At 41.1% G+C, this 19,439-nt stretch overlaps 1 protein-coding gene across 1 annotated transcript; it reads left to right on the top strand.

The window, feature by feature from the left end:
• The first annotated feature begins 542 nt into the window (after positions 1–542).
• Positions 543–16,763, top strand: LOC111571472 (A disintegrin and metalloproteinase with thrombospondin motifs 8). Its single transcript, XM_023274650.3, has 9 exons — positions 543–1,614; positions 3,671–3,910; positions 8,281–8,413; positions 8,581–8,748; positions 9,564–9,856; positions 11,953–12,139; positions 13,049–13,221; positions 13,524–13,699; positions 14,418–16,763. Exons 1-9 carry the CDS (start codon positions 877–879, stop codon positions 15,160–15,162), a joined length of 2,853 nt encoding a protein of 950 aa, XP_023130418.2. The 5' UTR covers positions 543–876; the 3' UTR covers positions 15,163–16,763.
• The last annotated feature ends 2,676 nt before the right edge of the window (positions 16,764–19,439 follow it).

Raw genomic sequence — 19,439 nt, 5'->3', positions numbered from 1 at the left:
TTATGAAGCGTGAAAGAAACATCATAGAAAGACGTTCCAAATCTGCAGCACTGTGTCATTTTAAAATTCGATAAACTAGGCATTTTTCAGTTATTTGACGTTTGTTTTTTCTTTATAATCATGAAAACACTTTAGACTGAACATATATGGCTTTAAAGCATATAGCTATAGAGAATATTCTTGTGATGGCTCCACTAATGTGATTAGACATTCTCCAGTGTTGGAGGCGGCGGTCAGCTCCAGGCACACACTGCGCCTTTCTGCGTCCAGCGGTGGTCTTTTGTGCCGGGGATAAAGCAGCTCGGCCTTGCGGGGGCCTCTGGGCTCTGTGGGGGCCTGTCACTCACACAGCGCTCCGAAATAACTCGAGTAGCGGACTTTCAGCTATGCGTAGTATAGATGTCCTGCCGCTGCCATATAGCACGCTGGGTTAATAATAGGAGCGCGGTTGTCAAGCTATTTCAGAAGGGGGGAGTGTCGGCCTATTCTCATTGGATCCGTTTTATCCGCGAGTTTCTCATGAAGTGCGAGTGGGAGGAGAATTTCCAGCAACGGAGGATATCAAAAATAAACCCCCTCATGTCCAGGGAAGAGCAGAAAGTATAAATACCTCCGATATGTCCAGACTGCAGCGGTGCTGGTGAGGGATACAAGAGGACTTTGCTTGCTTAGAGAAGTAGAAACGACAGCTCAGACAGACTGAAATTAAATAGCAGACACACTTTGACCAAGACTGGCTCCACAGCACTGGAAAATCACTTTTGTGAAGATATCCTTCCTTCTGGAGAAGGCGCGACATTTACCAAAGATAAAGGAAATATATTTTATAAAAGTCTTTCTTTTTACAACTCTTGAGTGCAGCTTCTTCTGCAGAAGATGTGTGCCACTGTGCGTTTTGTCTTTTCACTCCTGTGCGTCAACGCGGCACGAGCCACTCCATTTGAATCAGAGGATGTTGTACCTGTTCGGATAAATGGAAGAATCAGCGGCCGCTTTTGGAAAAGAAGCGAGGAGCAACCGAGGTTTGTCCTCAGTGCATTTGGCAAGGACTTGACTCTAAACCTCATACCAGATACCAGCTTTATCGCGCCGTCCTTCACCATACAGCGCATCAAATCCAAGGATGTTGGCGCTTTACGCAGCGTCTCAGGTGCCCAATCTGCCCTGGCCGAGGGTCTCCGGGAACTTATGAACCAGACAGTGGAGAGTGAAGGGCAGCTGAGGAGCTGCTTTTACTCGGGGAATGTGGATCAAGATCAGAACTCCGTTGTGGCTGTCAGTTTGTGCTCCGGCATATTTGGCTCCTTCATTACTGAAGGCAAAGAGTATTTAATTGAGCCCAAACTTCGCGGCGGTCTGGGGCCAGACTCTGCCGAGCAGCTGCATGTCATCAAGAGGAGGACATTCACGAAAAGCCACGGTGTTCCACTCCTGTTTGATCAAGCGGCGGCGGACAGCCGAGCCGAGAAGCGCAATGGGGAAAGTTTTACGCACGGCCACAGTGACGCACAGAGGGAACCTCGCCGGAGACGGTTCGTTTCCGCGCCACGGTTCATAGAAACGCTGGTGGTGGCAGACTCAACCATGACCCACTTCTATGGAGATGAAACACAGGTCAGACACCGTGAACTCATTCTTTCCTGCACACACACACACACACACACACACACACACACACACACACACACACACACACACACACTCGATAGAAACCTAAACAAACCTTTAGTTTAATTTCGCAGTTTAGACTGTCCCATAAACAAGCTGCTGAAGACGTCATCCAATTTTCCCTTTATTTTCCCGTCCTGTCTGCTCAGTCAGAAATCATAACCTAGTGGCAGGGGAAATGTTCTTGTCTGCTTCTTCATAAAACATGTTTTGGCAATGAGGGAGCAAATCGGTGGGCTCCCTGTTTTCCACAGACTGACAAAGAGGTCAGGCAACAGAAATGCAAGCAATGCTGGAGCACATTCCTCAGGAGTTGGTCACGATTTGGCAGCAAAGCCCCAGCATCATCTGGGAAGATTCACAGCACTTACAGCATTTATTCCATTCTGCTTTACTTAGTATTGTAAATACATAGAAATCGACTTTTCCTTTCCCTTTCCTTTCTTGCTGCATAACGGCCCCTAAATTTGAATTTAACTAAATTTAATGGATGATGTCTTTTTTTTAATCATCCTCCATAACTAATATCAATCAAGGTTCTAACCAGAGACAATCCAAAAATCTACTTTAAAAAGTAGGGCAATCCACAATCCTGCCACAGTCTGCACCTGCCATTCTCCTCTCTTTGTATTTCACACACTGCCTGGCTGCTAAATCACTGCAGTATTCCCCAGTAGCACTCAGGCAACCAGGCATCAGGGTCAGACGGACAAAGGTTAGACTGATGAGCTGCACGCAGGTTTATTTTCATTTTAGTCCACTGGTTTTCTCTTAGCCAAGATTATTTTTGTGATATGGTCGCCTGAGGAAAAAATCAGCATGTGGTTCCGTGGGTGTGCGTACAGCACATGTGGAAAAATTTCATTGTGGGAACGTCATCCCACCCTAGAAAAAGTGATTTCAGCATGGATACACATCATGGTGAAGTCTCCCACGCTCAGAGTGATTTCTGTGGAAATCCCTGCCCATCTCTACCTCCCATGACACAATCATCACTAGTGAACTAATAATGATGCTTTTAGTGTGCTGCAACTGGTTGCAAGCTTTAAGTGTGAATAGAAGTGAGTCTGTCTGTAATTTTAAAACTCAGAAAGTGAAGTGGATCAATACTAGTTTTGACTTTCATAACAACAAATCACATCTGCTTCTTTCATCCCATTTAAGGGAAGCTGATAGTTTATTGGGACAGGAGGAGACTCTAGGTTAACTTCTTGGAGGTTCTTCTGCAACAGCAAAATAGATATATTAATTCCTACAATCCCAGACTAAACAGGATTGTCATGTAGTCTGCATGCTTTAGATGGCCAATAATGTTCCCTTTTGAATTCATTTTTATTTTAGGAGATAGCTAGTGTAAGCAATATTTGAGTAATCTAAGTAATAATGTGCACAAATGTGTTTTGGAAGACAATTTTATCTGTGCCCTTTGGCTACAATTATAGGATACATTATGATTATGGGATTGGAAAACAGACACTGAGGTGTTTTTATGTGATTTTGGATGGACTCTGTATGTGCCTCAGTCAACTAAAGCCATGAAAATTAGTCGTTGCATTTGAATAAGCCTAAGAGGCAGTGTGTGACATTATCATAGATATGCAGTGTTGGCCAGTGAGTCGGAAATCGCACTACAATTATTGCAATAATTTTAAAATACCGGAACATAGCTTGACCAGCAGAGGGAACTCATAAGTTTATTGTTAATGCGTAAAATGTCCTGCTTAGTATATCCTATTTTTAATACCCAATTTTAGGGGACTGTTCAAAAACAGTATTGGCCATATCTTAATAAATGTCTTAAGTAATAATATTAATCTCAAAAATCTATTTTTGGTTGGGCGCTAGTTGATGCAGACAAAGACACGAGTGCAAGTCCATGCAAAAAGGATACCTGCATTGTGTCATTCAGCTTAGCAGAAAGAATGAAAACAGAGGAAGGCAGCCTGGCTCTGTTCAACTGGAAATTATTCAAGCCTTTTAAATGTCCTCTCTTTCTTCACAGCACTACATTCTCACCCTCATGTCGATGGCTGCCCAGCTTTACAAACACCCCAGCATAAAGAACTCAGTGAACATGGTAGTGGTGAAGATGCTGACGGTGGAGGACGAGGAGGTCGGACCGGAGGTCTCCAGTAACGGAGGTGTGGCTCTGAGAAACTTCTGCTCTTGGCAGCAACTCTTCAACCCACCGAGCCAGAGGCATCCAGAGCACTACGACACTGCCATGCTGTTCACTAGAGAGGTGAGGACCAAGCATAGATCTGCTTTAGTTCATTAACACAACCAAGGAGGCTGTTGAGGTCTCTCTAATAAAGGATTCCATCATCTGCATTAAAGATCTTAAACATGTGGTGTGAAACATTTGGCAGAAATTGGGTATACAAGTTTTACATCTTGGCATGATAAAGATAATATTAATGTGATACTAATCTTAACACCGGTTTCACTTACAAGCGTTTTGGACCTTTTGAATACATCTTGTAGTCCTCATTGGCAGAGTTTGCTTAGTTTTTGCTATATTGATGACATGACGAACAAAGACCCAGACAAGACATCTGTGACCCAAGAATTGATCCTTGGGGAACACCAAATGTAATTTTTACAGCAGGAATAGGTTTTACCTGCAGAAAATGCTGAAATTGAAACAGAAATTGTAACTTAAATATGCAATAATTCATATTTTTATTAAAACCAATTGGCCAAATGCCCATTGTTTTGTGAAATGCATCAGTCATAGCGAGGAACCCAGAAAATGATCACCCAAATATTTGGTTACCTTCAGTACTACATGGCATTTTAGCATCTTGCTCCCCAATGTGTTGCTTTTAGTCATCAGTGTTGTTTCCAACAGAAGAAAAACATTTAAAGTAAAAAAAATGGTGTATCACCTGCCATCACCAAAAGGTAAAAGTAGCGCGCTAATGCTAAAGCTTCTAAGTGATGACTGAATGTGTCCGCAGTCAGTTTTGTTTGGCTAAAATGTTAGCTACAAGAAAAAGAAGAAAATGAAAAGCAACCTAAAAACTATTTAGTATTAGCACCGCATATCCCCAAACTGCAGGCTTTAACACTCACACTGATCATGACAGATGATGAAAGTCAAGCTTGTCTTCAAAATGCGGTTTGGTGAATGACACAACTAATGAAGTGAGTGCTCCACAGTGAGTTATTGGAATGGATGGTCCCTCCACTTATAATAGTCTGGTATATTTTCTTCTCCATTCATAATGCAATAACCCACTAAGGATGATTCATGAAAGAAGCCCTGGAGGAATTCAGGATCAGGCCAGCTGTGGTGCACATTGTGGTTTCAGATGCAGCACATTCGACCACACAGCAATTATCTGAATTCAAAATGTCATGCAGTGACACACGCAGGTGCATTGTAGACCCAGTTTTAGTTAATGGTACAGAGTTGCAGCTGAAAAACAGCCCCTCACTTTAGAGCAGTTATTGCCATATCTTCAAGTACCCCAGTGTGAGAACAGAAAAAAGATGATCAAGATGAGGATAGAAAGGAAAGTCTTTTTAGTTTTTCGGGTAAATTAAGGATGCTGAAGACAGTAGAAGTGGAATAGCTGTAATCTTTTCCAAGCTGGGGGGATGTCAACACAGAGCAAACAATCTGTGCTTTATGGATGCTTCGACAAGAAATAAGTTTGCTGGTCCCTAGGGTTTGAGTTGTGATTGGCTTGTTTTGCAGTATTTGGCTGCCGTCTTCCATCTGGTATGTGCTTGCTGACAAGGTGTTAGCAGACAATACATTAGGTGGGTAACTTCTCTATTATTACATTTTTATAGCTAAGTGCCCTGGTTTGCGGCTTGATTTGATGACAGGCTTGGCATTCGTTCTCCTACCGAATGACGTAAGCATGTACATCTGACCTCGGATCACGTAAATGATGAATAGAACATATGGGTTTTTGCAGTCTTGTGTTGGATTTGGTGAAGCAGCTTTCCTTCAGGGGAAACCATCATTCACGCAAACCCAGTTTGTGTTTGTTTTTCCATTTCCGCGGAGATATGCTTTGAAACATAGTGAACGGAAGGCTCCTCGTGGATGAGCTAACTTTAGTGCCACCACAAATCAGCCCTGACACGATGAAGCCACTTAAAATGGTCAGGGCTTGAGTGTGCGGTCGGGTTGGGGTTGAAAGTATGTGCCATGCATCCCACAGTCATAAGAGAAGGCTGCTACTACTGGCTGTTGTGAAACTCAAACCTTACACTCCTTTTCACTGCTTGACTGTAGTGAAAATATTTTTCTCAGGCATTTTTTGTGGCCCTGTGTATCTGTAGTCTGACTACACTATCTGAAAAGGCAACACCATGGCTGGAACTGGGACCGCATACATCTTGCTTTGCATTTGCATGTCTGCATACAGGAGTGATGGTTGCTGTTGTGGAACAAGGTGTACAAACACACGCTGAGCTGTGTTCAAGCTGCAGCTCCCGGTCCAGATGTCTTTTGAATCACAGAGAGTTCTGTCTTGTGATTTCTTCTGTCTCCATTCTACGTCGCCAGACGTCTTCTTGGGTAGGGAAGGATTTCTGATACACCGCACTGTTAATTTTCCCACATCACAGCTCTGGAATGGCTGAATGTTGAGGATATTTATCTAGCTTTTTATGATGGAAACATGGAGCAACATGTTTTTGATTTGTAAATAGATAGCCAAAGTTTTCCATCCCATGTGATTAATATGGCACTGACCCAGGGCTGTCCATACACTGTATTTACGATAGATAAACGAAGCAGGATAGGACCTTTAACTCTTTAATAGTCCTTAAAATGCAGTCACAAACTGTGATATATTTAGATATATATTGTATATATACACCGATCAGGCATAACATTGTGAACACCTTCCTAATACTGTGTTGGTCTCCTTTATGCTGCTAAAACTCCTCTAACCCAGTGGTTCATGGAACCAGAACCTCTGGGGATGTCCTGTGGCATCGGGATGGTGGCAGTGAATTCTGTGGGTCCTGTGGGTTGCAGGGTGGGACCTACCAAGATCAGGCTTATCCTGGCACATCCCACAGATGCTCAAGAAGACTTGGATGTGGGGAGTGTAGAACCCGGGTGAACACCTTAGCTCTGTCGTGTTCCCCGGGCCACTCCTCAGTAGTTTTTGTGGTGTGTTGGGGTGCATTGTTCTGCGGAGGGTGGCAGCTGGCATCAAGGACTGCTGTTGCCATGAGGGTGGGGGACTAGGGGGATTGTTTGACCTGCAATGTTTAGGTGCGTGGTACATGTCAAATGTATATTAATAATGCATTGGCATGTATTGAACATGAGATCTAGATGCCGTTAAATTAAATATTCACTAAGCTGTTGTTACAAATAACAGGGGTTGCACATAACTACAGTCTATGACAATAGCTTGAGTTGGAATGAATGAAATACTTTGAATCTCATACAAGAATGTATTTTTGTAAAGTGTTGGTGGAAAATTTTAGTGTTCCATGACACTGAAGCAGTTTAAGCAGCAGCAGTGAGATGAAAAAGTAGCTGCTGGTATACAGTTCTTATTCTAATAGCTGGTGTTGATTCTGAGTGTTTTGTTACTTGTGGTTTTTGCCACTGCTGTTCTACTGACTTGTGGCACTTACAAATGGCATGTTACGTATGTTCTGCTGGCAAATACCACCCAGTGGTACATATTGATTCTGACATACTGTGTGCTACTGCTTTGCCGGTTTGTATGTGTGCATGACTTAAATATTCTACATTGTTTAGTCAAGACAAGTCACCTTTACTTATATAGCATGTTTAAAATAACAGAAGTTGTCACAAAGTGCTTTCCATTCAAAACAAAGGCTTGACAATGCAAATTTACGTGACAAAGTAGGATATACATGGTGTATGTAGTGCTCCTCACTGGCATATGGTGATTTTGTCTTCCAGACAGTAGATACATATAACTTAGGTAATTATTACATTGAATAGAAAAAAATAGCTACATGTTGTTCCCTATTGACTTATAGGCATAGTTCTTTTATTTTTTTATTTATTTATTTTTTTAATTCAAAGCAACGCTCACTGTGCTAATATAGAGCTACCCCTAATAGCTTAGCTAAAACAAAATAAAATGAAATTTCAAGACTGGTTATCTTCCAGTACAGGGCTTTCCAACAGGGGTAGCTGAAAGAATGGCAAATAGGTGCAACTAATTAATTGCTTAATTATAACTAATGGATAAATATTTTAATAAGCCACTGAAGTGGATGACTGATACAGTTGTATTAGCTAATTAAATGCAACATAAATTACTAGTGGATAAACAAATAAACACAAATAAACTAATTAGCTCAAAGAAACTGGTGGAGCAGTTATATAAAAGTAACGTAAAATGTTACACAGTTAGCTGAAAGTAACATAGTTGACAAAAATCTGTTAAAAGTAATCAGTTATAATAGACTGCTAAAGTGAAATAAACAGTTAGTTAGCTAAAAGAAATAGGTGGGCTAATAGTACTAGTACCACAGAGAAAATACAGAATATGTTTCTGGGGAAGCACAATAGGTCAAAATGTACAAAACAGTAGTCATATGTTTGTATGAGCCCAGTGTTCCAGTTTCAGTGTTTTTCCTGTGTTTGTGTTGCAGGACATCTGTGGACAGAAGAGCTGCGACACGCTGGGCGTGGCCGATGTTGGGACGATGTGCGACCCTAAGAGAAGCTGTTCAGTTATTGAGGACAACGGCTTGCAAGCTGCCTTCACAGCTGCACACGAGCTCGGTTAGGTCACACTTGCTGTTTTACGGGTGGGCTGGTGTGTGTGTAGTCAGCTTTTGAAATTTAGCATAATAGGCAAGTCCTGTTATTTATAGATGTCAGACATTCCTAATCACACTTCGAAACCTCTAAATGTCACATTCTTGTTGTTGCATCCTCTCCTCCGGCAGGTCATGTGTTGAGTATGCCTCATGATGACTCCAAGACATGTGAGAGGCTGTTTGGGGATCTGGGAGGACATTACCTGATGGCTCCTCTGTTTGTCAGCCTCAACAAGACTGCTCCTTGGTCTCCCTGCAGCGCTCTCTACGTCACTGAATTCTTTGACAATGGGCATGGTAGGGAAGATTTCACTTTTGCTCCAGTGTGTCAAAACTTAATGTAGAGACATCTGCCATGAGACTGTGACTCTGTTATTAGGGCTGATTCAGACATGAATAAAAAATACTGTTCCTCTCATCTTCTCGTGAACCTCTTTCCTGCTTAAACATGCTGCTCCCCTCAAATAATGGGTTGTAGGGATAGTTTATCTTGCTGCAGATATCCACATCCTGTTCTCCTCACTCATCTCCCTTTCTGTTTTTTTGCCTTCGCCTTGCCTCACCTCCGTTGCCTCCTGTCCCTCATCTCATGTTGTGCATCTTGTATTGTTTGTATCCTTGCTAGACCGATCACTGAACCTTCTTTTCCACTGAGTCATACTATGGACTTCTTCCTGTTCTCCACCTCCTCAGCCAAGAGCAACAGCTGGTGTCAGCAAAATATGTTCTTTATCAGTTGGAAAATGTCTATGACGAAAACTCATGTGGCTGAGAATGTTCATTCCAAACATTGAATGTCATTGACAACTCCAGACAAAAACTTATTGGAAGTAATAAAGATCATTAGAGGCATAATGATTAAATTCAGCATTAGTTTTGCCGGCAAATGTCCAGGGTCAGAGCATTAGTCTGGCTATAAAAATGAGCTGCACTAGTTGGTTTATTCATTTTTATAGTCAAGACACAACTTGCCCTAAATATTTTTCCACTGTTGTCATACCACACACAAAGAGCAACACATTTACAATTGTCACTGTGCCGCAAAGCCCATAATCTCCATAAACCTCAATATAATCAGTCTCATACAGTGTTGCTTTGTACTGAAACCACAGGAGACTGCCTGCTGGATGTCCCAGAGAGCACCATGCCTTTACCAAGAGAACTGCCAGGCACCAAGTACAGTCTGGACCAACAGTGCCAGCAGATTTTTGGAGAAGAGTTCATCCACTGCCCCAACACCTCAGACAGTGATATCTGCAGCCAGCTGTGGTGTCATGAGGATGGGACGCCACAGTGCTCCACCAAGAACGGCAGCTTGCCCTGGGCTGATGGTACTCCCTGCAGCCCCAATGGGACCTGCCTTAATGGAGCATGCATGTCAACCCTGGAGGTGATGCAGCCATTGGTAAGCCACTATCTTTGTCTTTATCAGTAAAGCAGCAGTTTATTTCAGCAGAGAAAATGTGTTAATTTGAAACAAATCATCTTCTTACAAATGAAGAGTTGAATTCCCGCCCAAAATGCTCAGTTTAATGCCAGCAGTTTATAGTAGCAAACATTGGCAAATGTTAGCACTATTTACAACAGCTATTTGTTGACTTAGAACTATTAGTTCTACCAGTTACCATTATACTGTAATTAACTGTTCACACCATGGCCAACTTTAAACAAGAGCATTTTTAGCTTTAGCTGAACTAATTAATATTTTTATATGCACAAAGGGTTAAATTACCGTGTGCAATATGAACACTGCTCTTTGACAGTCACTGACATCTATCTAATCATCTTGCAATACCCATGTGTGTTACAGCACATTTGGCATCTTTCAGCTCGTTTTGGTAGCATAGCCCAACTTAATGTTTGTTGTTGCTCTCCTCTCTGTCACATTTAAGCCACAGCAGGCAGCTATTCTCAGCCAAGCTCTGATAAGAAGACTGACCATTACACAATCAGCACCAAATGGCAGACAGTCAAAAAGAGCAACTAGCTGGTGAACATATTGGAACATTTTGCAGCTAATGACCTGGATATTTTATTCAGGAGTTGGTGAAAAACAAAAAAAGGGCCAGACGTGTAAACAGACATCTGTTTCCTAACATATTAGCTATATCAGCCTTGAAGGCCTTATTGTGATTGGGCTTGCTGTGGTTGTGCCCCTGCACCAGGAAGGTTCACATTTTGGTCTCCCTGCTGTCAGTATTTTTTTTTCTGAATCATTTGAGCTATCAGTACCCTGTCGCACCCTTTGGACCTCCTTTACATCTTGTTGCATGCTGATAACTGCTGCTGAGAACTGCTCTCAGGTTTTGATGAGTCACTTCTTTAGGACAGCACTACTCATGTACTGAATACAACCAGAAGTCATAAAACTTGAGCCAATATCCTCATTTGATTTCTTACACAGGGATCGTTGATAAACCAAGAAAATATGTTGCCATCTGTTTCCCAGTTCATTCTTCCACAGAAATACAACTAATATCTTAAATTAATGTTCTGTCTATCAGCTTCAGATGTACTGATCTGCCTGATTTGTAACTGGTTCTCCCTGACCAACAATGTCGTAAAATTTCAAGCATCAAAGTAAGTTCTTTCAGCGTGTGATTTGATCCAAAGCCCCAGAATAGCTCTTACATGGGCATGGAGGTGAGGTTGTTTTATATATTGCTGTTTCCAAAGTCTAGAATAAACTAGACAGTTTGACCTTTTAAGCAAGCATGTTAGAGAACTCCTTAAAGTACTTGGAAACAAAATATATTCTGCTGATGAAAGGTCTCCACCAGTTATCATGAGGTTTGTTGGATTCCAACTTTATTTTCCTGTTTTATCAACCACCCAATACAAAAGCTCTGTTGGAACTCTGCTGTTTGAGTTTAAAGTGTGAAGTTAGTGGAGGTTTGTCTCTTTTCCAGTATTGCAGCTGCATGAGTTTTAAGCAGAATACATGAATGAAAAGTAAAGGGCTAAAAGTACAGATTATGACATTTCTTTGAATATAGCTGAGTATCTGCTTCATGATGCCTTTTTATATTTCCTTAAAGTACATTTATACCTCTCAGTGTTTCATTTCAGCTTGGTTGCCCTGATATCTTCTCCTTGTGTTATAAGCACACATCTGCTTATGAATCCAGACGTGCTGGCAGTTGAGATGTTAGCTGGTCCAAACTCATAAAACTTCTGGAGAGGACATCCACGCTACCAAACACATACATACACACACACACACACACACACTCAGCCTTTTAATTTTGCTGTACAAAGTTGCAGCATGGCAGGTTCCACTAGCGGTGAGTGACACATGTGGCAGGAATGTGGGTAGAGGCAGACAGCAGGCGCGTGCCGAACTTCAACACAGATTTAGCCTTGCGTTGCAGCACGCCAACACACTGTGCGGCCTCAAACCCAGAAGCCCAGACTGTGGTTTAGGCTGCACAGCTGAGATTGCTTTTGGCTCTGAGCTCTAACCAACTACTCTGGCTGCTTTTTTTTTCTGTGTTACCACAGATGGTTGTGGACGGCGGCTGGAGCTCCTGGGGTCCATGGCAGCAGTGCTCCAGGAGTTGTGGAGGTGGGGTGGAGTTCTCCTATAGGGAGTGCACTGACCCTGTGCCTCAGAACGGAGGGAAGTACTGTGAAGGACAGAGGGTTCAGTACCAGTCCTGCAACATAGAGCCGTGTGACAACAATGAAGGTGAGAATCAACTCCATGCGGGGTTCAAAATCCAACACTTGAAACTGCTGATAGTGAGGATTATAAAATGTGCCAGTGATGAATGTGAATTTTACTATTTGATTTAATATATACTTCGCTTTGTTCAGGTCACAAATATAGCAAACCCTTTTGTTGTGCATATGGAATACTAGGTTTCCAAGTTTATTATTTCAAAGGCTTAAGTTCAGTGTCAATTTCAATACTAATTTCATTAATAAACAGCGAGCTGTTTAATCTATTTTGATCAGTAGTAGCCATAAAACCTTTTTCCAGATTGAATGATGGCTTATTTTTTATCAAAATAGTTCTTACTTTATCTTATACTATAAAATACGAGTCACCTGCAAACAAAACATACCACAAAACCCCCAAAACTAGGTCCTGAAAGACTTCACATTGAGTCATCAAGCACTACTCCTCTAACGCTATATCTCTGTAATTTAGACATTCGGACAGTACGTTCTATGGTCTTGGATCCTTTTTTTAAACTTGAAAATACTCTTGTTGTGTCATGGCTTCCATTATTTTAATTTCCATTAATTCTGAGGATACTGGTGTATTTATCCCCACATCATCTCACTCAGCAATTTATTCTTTTCAGTGAAAATAATGTTTTTGGACAATTTTAAGCACGTAGTGGGAGCTGATGCCCTTCCCAGCGGACATAGGACGTAAGACAGAGTGCACCCTGGATGGGTCGCCAGTCCATCACAGAGCTAACACACAGAGACAAACAACAATGCTCACTATAACACTATAAGACCAATTAATAATTACCATTTAACCTACTAGTTATGCCTACCACCCCCCAGTATTTCTATATCAATACCCTTATCAATAAGGGTTTTGTAGGGTATCTTTATCAATAGTTTTGTTTTTTACCTTCAGGTAAAAGTTTCAGAGAGGAGCAGTGTGAGAAATACAACAGCCCCAACTACCTGGACCACAATGGGAACATAAAACAGTGGATACCGAAGTATGCTGGTGTTTCTCCCAGAGACAGGTGTAAGCTGTTCTGCAGAGCCAGAGGCAGCAGTGAATTCAAGGTGTTTGAATCCAAGGTACAGTGTTTGCTCATACACTTTTAGTTTTAGCTTGTTTATCTTCCCATTACAGATAAATTGAATTTTGTGACAATATATGAACAGGACACTGCAGTGAGTGGAAACCCAAATATTAGAAAATATTTGGTTGCCTCATTAAATAACATGCACTTAAGCAACTTCTTCTGTGGTAAAAACTTAGGTAAAGGTTTTTAGGTCAAAAGTTGTCACTGCATTGGAACTGAGGAATGATTAGGAAATCTTCATCTGAATGTGACCATTGGATTTCACCTGTAATGACACCTGTATGAACGCTGCAGGTGACTGATGGGACGACCTGTGGTCCTGACACCACATCAGTGTGTGTCCAAGGCCAGTGTGTGAAGGCCGGCTGCGACCAGGTGATCGGATCCAACAAGAGGGTGGATAAGTGTGGAGTGTGTGGAGGAAATGGACTCACCTGCAGAAAGATCACTGGCTCCTACAACAAAGCAACGTAAGTCCTCCAGAAAACAGTCCTCACCTATGAAAATTCTAATAAGATTTGATGTATATGTGGTCACAATGAAGCTTTTCCTTGTAGGTTGATGATTGCTAATCAAGCACAATGAGCAAGAGTAGCTATCATGACCATCTGATCGGGGGGGAGGGGCCGTTCAGCTGGTTGCAATCTGCAATCTCACCACTAGATGTTGCTAAATCCTGCACACTATCCTTTTAAATATATAGTTAAACAAACCATGCTTATTCTTGTCATTTCCGGGAGTTCGATGAGAAGCTCAGTGCCAGTTATGTGCCTGCGAGCTTGAAGCTTCACAGCTACGTTTGGTTGCTTGCAAACCTCAATGTCTGGAAACTAGATTCTATCATATGACCCAAAATGTTAAATTGTTGTATTAAGTAGTGAATAGTTTAGATTCGACCACATTAGGTTAGATTAGTAGTTTTACATGTAGGGTGATTTTTGTATGTTGAAGAGAACCAGTCAGCAATTTTCCCCTGCTTACATTTTTATGATAAGCTAAGCTAATTTCCTATAAGCCGAGTTCTGTACTTAGCATATGAGAGGTGTCAATCCTGTCCTCTTAACTTAGAGGAAGAAACAAAAAAGTCTATACTTAAACTGTTGAATTATTTCTATCAAGTGAGTGAACAAACCATGTACAAAGTGTCAGTTATCTAAATCTGGTTCTTTGATTTGTTTTCTCTACCAGCTTTGGATACAATGATATTGTCACAATTCCCATTGGTGCGACTAACATTGACATCAAACAGCGGAGCCACAGAGGAATCAAACATGATGGGAACTACCTGGCTATAAAGAGAGAGAGTGGTAGCTACATCCTCAATGGTAACTTCTCTGTATCCACGGTGGAGCAAGACATTCCAGTGCTGGGTGCTATCCTGAAGTATAGCGGCTCCTCCACCACGTTAGAGAGAATCCAGAGCTTCAGGCAGCTGAAGGAGGCCATCACCATCCAACTCCTGGCCACTGCAGGGGATGACAACCCTCCCAAAGTCAAATATACCTTTTTCATCCCCAGAGATGTGACCTTCAACAAATCAAAGGAGAAGAAGGGCTTATCTCTGTCGTTGCATATGATCCATCAGTTTGATGTGCCTGACTGGGTACTAGGAGAGTGGTCTGAGTGCTCCAAGAGCTGTGGCTCCGGGTGGTCCAGGAGGAATGTTGAATGCCGAGACAACGAAGGATTTCTCTCCAGCCTGTGCGACAAAGATCTGAAGCCCATGGACATCAGGCCTTGCGGGGATCTGCCATGCCCCATATGGCAGATGGGACCGTGGTCAGCCTGCTCACGAACTTGTGGCCAGGGAGAGCGCCGCCGCAGCATCTTCTGCATAGACTACACTGGGAAGACTGTTGAACCAGAGAAGTGTGATCCGAACAAAGTCCCAGAGCCAGTCTCTGGAGAATGTTTCAACCAGGACTGCTTATGAAGAACATGAGTACAGTGAACTTTCACTTTTTGGTCTGTGTGCACTTACCAGGCATGGATGGATTACTGAATGGGTACACCAGGTTTGGACCCAAGGGCAAAATATCTACAGAAAACAAGCAAACAAACTACAAAAAAAGCACACAAAAAGGTGCAAAATAATTACAACACTCTAAAGACTACAAAGAGGTGCCAAGTCATCACAACGTCATACAAAATTACCAGGCGACACAAAATTACTCAATTCTGTGTCTCAACAATTCTTAAAATTGTAGTTTATCTGCAAAATGTAATGTAGCACATCTCAGTGGTCTTTTTGTGCCCACTGTGAGATGGGGTCTTTTATATGTCTGTTTCCCAGGACCCTTTTTCTCATAATCCATCCATGTTGCCATCTGGTTGCATCAAGTCACATTAAGGGCTTTTGCCGGAATATTGCTTTGTCATCTTTTGTTGACATTTGACAACCACTATTGAGATTTGAAACAAAGAAAATCTACCTCAGAATGTACACGTGATGTTATGTATACATGCTAGATGAAGGTGCGGTGAATGTTTTCTCCAGAATGAGAAGCTTTCGAGTCCCACTTAAATAGAATCTAACTTTTTGGATGAAATTTGATATAATCTGCACTTCCTGAGTTAGCAGTCACTTATTGTGGGTCTAGAACAATGGCATTAAATCTGCTGTCAAACACCAGCACAGTGTATATATACCTCTAACTGTCCTCCACAGAACTCAACCCTCTATAAAGCTTTGATCGAGCCATTTACCTATTATTGAGGTAAGTACTTACGATTGAGGCATCGGGATTTTAAGCCTCAGAGAAATGTGCTCCTGTCCTGTGTGACTGCTTCTCCTTTCCACACATATACTAATGTGATTTGCATTAAATGCTTGTGATAACAATGTCATGCTTTTATCATGGAGATTGGCATTGTTAAGCTGTGGGCAAACCATTCACTGACACTTTGTTTGGCAATATTTAAACTTTATATTGTGGCAAACAGATTGTTTCAATACTGCACTACACGTAGAATTTAAAGAATCTTACAGAATTTGAGTTTACACATTGTGTAAAATTGTTTAGCCTAGATAATGACTGGTCATTCCTGGCCAGAAAAACCCATGACAGAAAATTCCCCTCTGCCCTGTAGATTGATTTTAGCCTTTTCTGAGGTGCATTACAATGCAGTTGAGATTATCAGTGGTGCAAACAACACGTTTGCTTGGAGATATTACTAAGTTAAATGATAAGCATATTATCTATCTTGTATATGAAAATAACAATAATTTTATTCATTTTCAGACTTTTTTGTTAAAGCATCATATGCAAACGCTCACAATGGTTTTCAGACTCTTGTATGTATATTTGATTTCTTCATTCCTGTTGTTAATTTACAGTATGTTATAAAACAAGAGATGGAGCATTAGGCCTATATCCCTTCAGTGAAGGACCATACTATTTTATTATTGCAGCTTCCTTTTTAAGCTATTTATTTTTGTAAAGTTTTTACCTTGGACATGTAATTAACATGGCAGATGCTGCTGTCTTTGAGATTTTTGTCTATAAAACGGTCAAATAAACACATTTATGTCAATACATGGTTCTCTGTGACTGCAGCCTATCATCCATGACAATCAAAAGGACAACATTTCTACAAAGACATGTATCCAAATCAGTGTGAAACCCCCTATACTCAGTCTTTTGGCTCTATTGTACGCCAAAGCATCATTACTTCAAGGGCTCTTTTGTCCACACTTGTGAGCACACACCAGCACATGTGCCACTATCAGGTGAAGCCACACTTCAAAATGAGCCATAAATGCTTTCAGACTACCGTTGGACATTAAAACTCTCAGTGGAAGGCCAGACTAATGGAATTTTTTAGGTGTGTCAGTAGCTTTTAAAAGCAGGGCGAGGCAGATTTCACTGCTGGTTTTACAAACTGAAACCCCTTATGGTGGTCAGTAAAAATGTTCCCATATAGGAATACCTTTTCTGCTCAGACATCTGAAATAAAGATAGCTATATTAAAAAATGCTCAGTAGCTGTGGCTTGGAGATGAATGATGATTTAAGAGGCAACAACAGTGACTTAACAATATCTTATTTTTAATGCCTGACTCTACAGGATGTCCCTAAAGTCTGGACACATAGGAAATCTCATTAACTATATATTTTTTGCCTCCACAGATTAAATATGGTTTTGTCGAAAAACGAAAGAATTGAACTGGTACTTCTCAGTGGACATGAAGGATGAACATATGGAAAGATAGGGCTAGAGTTAGGGTTATGGTTTGGGATGTGATTTTTGGGGCTAGCATGAATTTTAGCCATGACCAATTCTTTAGTTTGGGCTGATACATTTAGTCGTCCAGAACAGGGTTTGTCCATGACACTGGCCATTTCTTTAAACTTTTTAACCACCTTCACCACCATGGAAAAGCCAAGTGGAATCCTCCTTGGATGACGTGCATTAAATTCATCTGCTATCTTTCCATGTGTCCATCCTTCACATCCACTGAGAAGTACCAGATCAACTCTTTCTTCTTTCAACAAAGCCATATTTAATCTGTGGAGGCAAAAAGAATACAGTTAATGAGATTTCCTGTGTGTCCAGACTTTTGGGACACCCTGTACAATCACAGCAGGCTGAGTTTGGTTGAAGAAATAAACCATAATCCATTAGCTATAACCACTTTATCCTGCATAGGGTCATGGTAAGATTGGACACAGTGGACAGCCCATCATACGAACTAACACAAAGAGAATAAGACAGGCAATTTAGAATCACTAATTAACTAACCATACAGAGAAAACTTCCACAGGCACAGTCACAGCATGCATAAAAACTCCACACAGAAAGACGACCAGCAGGTTCAGTCCCAGGATGTTCTTTCTGTAAGGCAACAGTGCTAACCACTACTCCACCATGCCACCCATGAAAATTATAATGCGTGACAAAAACCCACATAGCATAAAACCCACATAGCATATGCACAGTTTGGTTTGGTTTAGGTTTTCATTGCTCTCTAATGTTTCTATTAGTCTCGTTCATCCAAGCTATTCTGTAGAACACAATGGTCTGGCAGCACCACATGATCATTCTGCTATGGGGGGAAAATGCACTGTATTGTTTGTATCTGTTTAAATCAATCACAGTCATGAGTGGGGCTATCAATCCAAGTCTTGTGCAAAATTTTCACTTTTCAGTTTCAGTTTAATTTCCAGTGGAGTAGGTCGTTGCCTGGAGGTTGTTGTTGTTTCCAGGGGAGAAGAAAACGGTGACAAATAACAAGTGACAACAAAAAGACACGAAACGACAGCAAGTAAGATACAGAGAGACACAAAATTAGAATAAATAAACGCGACATTACAACAGACGTGAAAGTCAACAAAGAGACATGAAGTGACAACAAAAAGACACAAAATGACAAGAAAGAAATTTTGAATTACTACAAAGAGACACAAAATGGCAACTAAGAGATACAAAACAACAGGAAGACATACAATGACAACAGACATGAAAGACAAGATGGAGACCTCCAATGCAACAAAGAGACATGACTTGACAACAAAGAGACACAAAATGACATCAAAGACATGAATGACAACAAAAAAGTCACAAAATGGCAACAAGTAAGACACAGAGAGACACAAAATAAGACTAAAGAAACACAAATTGACAACAGATGTAAAAGTCATCAAAGAGACATTAGATGACAACAGACACAAAATAATAAGAAAGAAACTTGAAATAAATACAAAGAGACACAAAATGACAGTAAAGACACACAAGGTGAGAATATATAGACTGCTATGCACACCAGTTTTTATGGTCCTATTAATTATTCCACATCACCATTTTGTCAAAATAGCAAAATATTGGAACTTTGATTTGCCATACTCACCACTTACAAATTATACAGATGTTAGAGGCCTCAAAAGTTGGTGAAATGTCAACTAAAGACTGTATTTCAGTAACAAATGTGGAAATTTTCACTATGCATTTACAGGGATTTTATGAGGTCCAGATACCACCCGTGTCTAAAAATGTTAGACTTTCCCTTATTGTTATGATTCATTAATGAAATATTTGGCCTCTGCTGCAGCTGTTCGACCATTTAGATGTGCTAGAAACAACATTGTATTTTTTATTTATTTATTTTTTTTACCGATTTGTTGGTTCTGGGAGTTACATTTCTGGAGATGCTGGGCCACAATATTTTGCTGAACTTAGTTTAGGGTTCCAAAAAGCAAGCTCTAAATCTGAG

The sequence above is a fragment of the Amphiprion ocellaris genome, chromosome 7 (assembly GCF_022539595.1).
Source record: "Amphiprion ocellaris isolate individual 3 ecotype Okinawa chromosome 7, ASM2253959v1, whole genome shotgun sequence".
In the NCBI taxonomy this organism is placed as follows: domain Eukaryota; kingdom Metazoa; phylum Chordata; class Actinopteri; family Pomacentridae; genus Amphiprion; species Amphiprion ocellaris.
Note: the sequence above shows the minus strand (reverse complement) of the source record. Positions and strands in the feature narration are given on the sequence as shown.

Coding starts and splice junctions, on each gene's coding strand:
- LOC111571472 (XM_023274650.3), top strand. CDS start 877: ATGTGTGCCACTGTGCGTTTTGTCTTTTCACTCCTGTGCGTCAACGCG. Junction 9,857..11,952: donor TGGAGGTGATGCAGCCATTG/GTAAGCCACTAT, acceptor GTGTTACCACAG/ATGGTTGTGGACGGCGGCTG. Junction 12,140..13,048: donor GCCGTGTGACAACAATGAAG/GTGAGAATCAAC, acceptor TTTTACCTTCAG/GTAAAAGTTTCAGAGAGGAG.